This window comes from Wyeomyia smithii, chromosome 2 (assembly GCF_029784165.1).
Source record: "Wyeomyia smithii strain HCP4-BCI-WySm-NY-G18 chromosome 2, ASM2978416v1, whole genome shotgun sequence".
Classification (NCBI taxonomy): domain Eukaryota; kingdom Metazoa; phylum Arthropoda; class Insecta; order Diptera; family Culicidae; genus Wyeomyia; species Wyeomyia smithii.
The window spans coordinates 244,815,340-244,820,655 of record NC_073695.1 but is presented as its reverse complement, the minus strand read 5'-3'; the positions used below and the strand labels follow the sequence as shown (position 1 = coordinate 244,820,655).

At 37.4% G+C, this 5,316-nt stretch overlaps 1 protein-coding gene across 2 annotated transcripts; it reads right to left on the bottom strand.

The window, feature by feature from the left end:
• Positions 1-858: 858 nt before the first annotated feature.
• LOC129724469 (uncharacterized) lies at positions 859-4,218 on the bottom strand. Of its 2 annotated transcripts, XR_008727927.1 has the most exons (3): positions 4,174-4,218; positions 1,836-1,953; positions 859-1,766 (listed from the first exon to the last, which is right to left on the bottom strand). XR_008727927.1 is itself a non-coding variant. In XM_055679403.1 (2 exons), exons 1-2 carry the CDS (start codon positions 1,874-1,876, stop codon positions 953-955), a joined length of 855 nt encoding a protein of 284 aa, XP_055535378.1. In that variant the 5' UTR covers positions 1,877-1,995; the 3' UTR covers positions 859-952. The 2 variants fall into 2 exon arrangements, 1 of the variants encoding a protein (XP_055535378.1); XM_055679403.1 differs by lacking the exon at positions 4,174-4,218 and having other exon boundaries at positions 1,836-1,995.
• Between the last annotated feature and the right edge of the window lie 1,098 nt (positions 4,219-5,316).

Sequence of the window (5,316 nt, the reverse complement as noted above, 5' to 3'; positions counted from 1 at the left end):
ATGCCTCTTTAATAACAAACTTTGATGAGATTAGATTCTTGTCTTCTGTTATGTAGCGAGCTTTATACCACCATAATCGACGAAGCTCGATACAACTGATAGTGGGATATTTTTCTCAATTACGCATTTCTGTCGCTAAGTCTCAGCAGATGCTCGCATATCAATTTGCCATGAACCACGTTACGCCTGCGATGCTTGGTTTCTATTATTATTTTCGTAGCCGGGGTAAAATTTGTCTTCTGTTCTTTTTATGGAACTGTTCTCCGTTTCTTTCAGTTATCAATTGCTCGAAGACAACATCACTTCAGTACACGAAAATTTTTGTACATAAATTTGCCGGTTATCGGGGAAAACTCAAATCAATCCACCTAGCGGTGAGACTCAGCCTTTCTCATTCGAACTTATTTTTCTTTAAAATAAATTTACACGAACGAAAGAAATACACCTTTATAATTCCTGCTGGATTTATTATTCATTCTAAATAACAATTTTTTGGTAGCCAACAAGATAACTATACCGAGCATTTTTGATCGTGGTATAATCGAAACATCACTGAGGAATTGCTCAAAAGTTTCCCGCCAACGACTTAAACGACTTATTAATTTCACCGAAACATTACTGAAATTTTCTTGTTTATCTTGTGCTCTTGTTTTAAAAGTAAATTGCCCTCGTAATAAGATTCCCTGTCACTCGGGCCTATCATGTGGAAACATCCACCATCGTACAAACTGTTTTCTTTTTTATTAAAATTAAAACTCATTTTTTAGGCTTTTTTATTTCTTTGTTAAATCAAACACATTGTTATAATATGTCATCTTACCAAAAACTATTCAAAAGACTTTTACACAAATAACACATATTTTTCTCAAAAGACTTATAATTTTGAGTACACATTTGTTAAAAATGCTTGATGATTTTCATTCAACATTCTGGCTCCGAAGTTACATCGTTGCTAGTGGCATAACACGCAAGTCACTTTAGATAAGAACTCTACTTTTGTGTTGGCTCTTGTCATGTCTCTCAACATCGATCTTTTCCATGAACAGTCAAGTGGGTTATCATATATACGGAGAAAGCGTAGTTCTGGAAACAGGGAATCCAAACACGCGACGTGTTGCAACTTATTTCCACTAGTATCGAATGTTTCTAAGGCTGGCATATCACACAAACAGATGTCCAATTGAGCTAAATTATTTTGCAACAAAGAAAACTTTTGAATGACCGGCAAACTTAGTGTTGATGTGGTTTGAATAATATTAATATGATTGTATTCAAGGGAAACTTCTTCTAAATTTTCCAAGTTTTTAAATTCACTCATATCTATTGAATCAATTTGATTATGTTTAATCAACAAAACTCGTAGCGCCCGGAGACGATCCAAATTCGCCGGTAGCCTTGAAAGCTTACCAGCATAGAATCTCAACTCCTCCATCTGATAATGTCCATGTGATTCAATCAGCAGATTTTCAATTGGAGCGTCATACGCATAAAAATATTTAGGTGATAGTGGGAAAGCAATGTTTCTCATTATTCCCTGTCGAATTAGCAAACGTTTTGTCCAAAAACTCTGAAGCAAAGAAAGATTATTATCTGACGGGCTGCCGCTTTCTATTCGGATCGTTGTTTTGTTCGCGAGCTCTGAGAATAAACCATTGTGAAGAATAAACTGCGTGGAATGCTGGTGATGCTGCCAACCGTAGAAATTGATGTAGGGGTCAGAATATTGCACACTAACAGCGATGGCAGATGTAGTTAGCGCAGTCAGCCTGGTAAAGTTGGTGAAAGAAAATGCATCAATAGAAGAAATGTCGAAACCGATAAGAAATTATACTCACAGAATTGCGATTAAAAGCGGTACCGTAAAACGGGGTATCATTGATCAGCGGGGTAACATTGATCAGGTTTACCCTTCTCATGAACAGTTGAAATAAAACTGCTCCGTGATTACTTTTGCTAAAATTGAGTATAAGATGTTAGTCTTGTGTCATTCGAGGTCTGAACAATATTGTATTGGTTGAAATTTTTTATTGTTTTGATGACCAAACTTTAAAATTAATTCAATCGTTATATTTCTTACATCTTTATTACATTCAATGTTAATTAGTTAATTATGCCTTGCATATAAGATCAACATGCGTTTTCTGAACACAAAAATTTTACAACGATTGTTGACTTACAAAATACTTCTAGTAACTTTCGCGACCAACGTTTTTCATCATCGAAAGGTAAAATTACATATAGACCGTTCCGATAATTATAAATACCCTTACGATCAACCGTCATTTCAAATAACGTGCAGTATTCAACCAAACGTTGGCTGCGTCCTGTTGTTCACATCCAAAAGAAACAGATGCTGTCATTTTTTCTAACATTTAGTGCGAAATTTTAAAAATGCGTGGCCTTTCTCCCGAGCAAAGAAAGCGAATTGTGCACAAATGGGGCACTGTGAGTGGTCTTTCTATAAAAAATTAGCCAGAGAAGAAGGTATAAGTGTCGGAGCAGTTCAAATCGCATTGCGGAAGTATTGTGAAGAGTGAACATTTACTGATGCCCCGAGACGTGGTAGAAAACCCGGCCCTGTTGATCCCACAATGGACAAAAAGGTTAAGGAATACTACAAGCGGCATCCTTCAGTATCAGTACGAGATGTGGCGAGAAAGATTGGAACCGCGGCGAGTAACGTTATGCGTGCCAAGGGAAGAATGGGTCTGCAGACCCGTCGGAAGCAGAAGCAGCCAAAACGAAATCCAAAACAAGCTGAATCTCCGAAACCGAGAGCTCGGAAGCTTTATGACAAACTTCTGACCAAAAAAATGGGGTGTGTTATCATGGATGACGAAACCTACATAAAACTGGACTATAAGACTCTGCCAGGACCACAATTTTATACATCACCGAAGGGAAAGGATGTCCCTGGACCAGTGAAAGCCATTTACACCGAAAAATTTGGCAAGAAGGTAATGGTTTGGCAGACCATTTGTGAATGTGGGAAAATATCTCGTTCATTCATTACGAATGACACAATGAATGGTAAAATTTACGTGAAAGAGTGTTTGCAGAAAAGGTTGTTACCCATGGTTAAGCAGCATAACAATCCTCCAATCTTTTGGCCCGATCTTGCTTTCTGCCATTACTCTAAGGATGCACTAGGGTGGTATAAAACAAATAATGTCACATGCGTCCCAAAGGAGATGAATCCTCCAAGCTGCCCTGAAATTCGCCCTATTGAAACTTTTTGGGTCAAAGCCCAAAGGTCAAGCCCAAGGCAAAGCTGAAGAGAGCTGCGTAGCCGCAAGGTTACAGAGTCCGCTTTGTCAAGCTCTGGTCATGGGTTCGAATCTTAGTAGAATCAGGCCATCCGATGTCAAAAAGGACTTAAGCATGGGTTTATTCTCAGGCTCCCCACCAGTTACCCTTCCTTTACGCTGAAATCTACAAATAACTTTGCGTGACTTCCTCTTAACAAAAAATAAGTCCCTCTTATCAATAAAACTGGCCAGAAGGACGCACGACGAAACTTCTCCAGGGAATTATAATTGGTGATATTTGGCAAGAGGAACGAGTATCGGTATAGTAGAACAGTAAGCGTGTAAGGAAGGGTAGCACATTACACACAAGCACTGATGAATAATAATAATAAGCATGCCACTTCTCAATAGTGGTATTGCTATTAACAGAAGTGCGGGATACAGCAGACACCCGGGCATATCTCACAATAATTCTACGATTCTGGTCGCAGTGAGGAAGCCCATACAAGAAAATAAAAGGCAAAGCTGAGGAAATATGTCAAACCAGTGGACAATGTTGAAAAATTTAAAAAAGATTGGCTTAAAGTGGTAAAAATGGTCGGAGAACACACTGTGCAAAAGCTTATGAGTAGTGTTGAGAGAAAAGTTAGTGAACTCGCGTATCCTACGAAAAATAAAAAAAAAATCCCAAATAAGGAAAAATGAAACAACGACGAAAAATAAATGTTTTTAATATTCAGGAATTTCGAAGGGCTTTGAAAACTAACTTCTCAAGTTCTAAGGATGCCAGTACTGGTTTTAAAAACATGAAACCTGTAATTTCAGTTGTAAAATATATAAATACTCACGAAAAAGTGAAAAAAATGATCAATGTCACCCCGTTTTACGGTACCAACATCATCCTGTCTATCACTTTAGAACCAACCTTTGATATAATTTTGCACTGTACAACAGTTCTCGTTCGAACCCGGCACACGACTGAGCAACTCTAGCATAGTTCACTAACTATAAGGAGCGCGAAATATTTTTTTCATCTATTAAGGGGTTATATACCTTTTTGGTCGAGAAAAATGAGGGAAGTTTGAATTTATTTTTAAGTGTATAGCACCATTTTCATTGCATCAAAGTGGTATTTTCTGAAAGTTTATCAACAACAAGAAAATACGTTTGATTTTGAGATATACCAATTATTACTGGAGTAATGGCCGTTTCCCCGAAACGCTATTTTTTTGCAGAGGCTTGCGGTGATCCTGATAGAGACTCAGCGGATCAACCGAAATAAAAAAACTCATGTTATTTCATTAGTTTAGAAGTGTGCCGGGTCCTTGAACGATCGCTTTTATGAGTATTTTGTTGTCAGTGCAAACGGGAACGTTTTTCCCAAAAAATGCATGTTTTAAGCACGAAAAATTGCATTAAAAATTTTTTGCGGCAAAACGTAACTGTATGTTTCAAAAAGCGATAGTTCAAGGACCGGCGAATTTTATAACGAAAATTTAAAAAAAAAGAAGAAGGAAATCGGTTCCGTAGTTTTCCCGCAATCAGGATCACGGCAAAGTCATTTTCCGGAAAAAAAACTATTCCGAGATAATCGCGTGTAAAGTTTCAAGTTTAGCTTATGCGGCCGTGGTGAGGCGCGTTGTAAATCGCTCTAGCTTTCTTCCTTTTGCTCAGATCTTTATGAAAAATTGTGGAAATGCTCTCAAGATGTTGTATTTGAAGATAATGTAATAAAAATTTTTCCGGTTTTTTGAAAACTAAAAAGGTATATAACCCCTTAACGATTATGTTGCTAATAATCAGTGAGAAAGACTTCGAAGGAATGGCATGTCGTTTTGTATTATTCAATACAATTTATTTTCGATGATCAACTGTCGCATCAAATTCTGGATTGTTACGCTACTTGATTGAACCACGCCAGGTTAATTATCAGATTGAGAAATTGACTTTATTCAGTGGGAAGTTAAAAAAGTTACCGGAGAATTTGAACCGCCTGCGGTTACTACAAGAATTGCATTTTGGTAATAATCAAATTGGATCAATAGATATGCGACAGTTGAACTCTTTA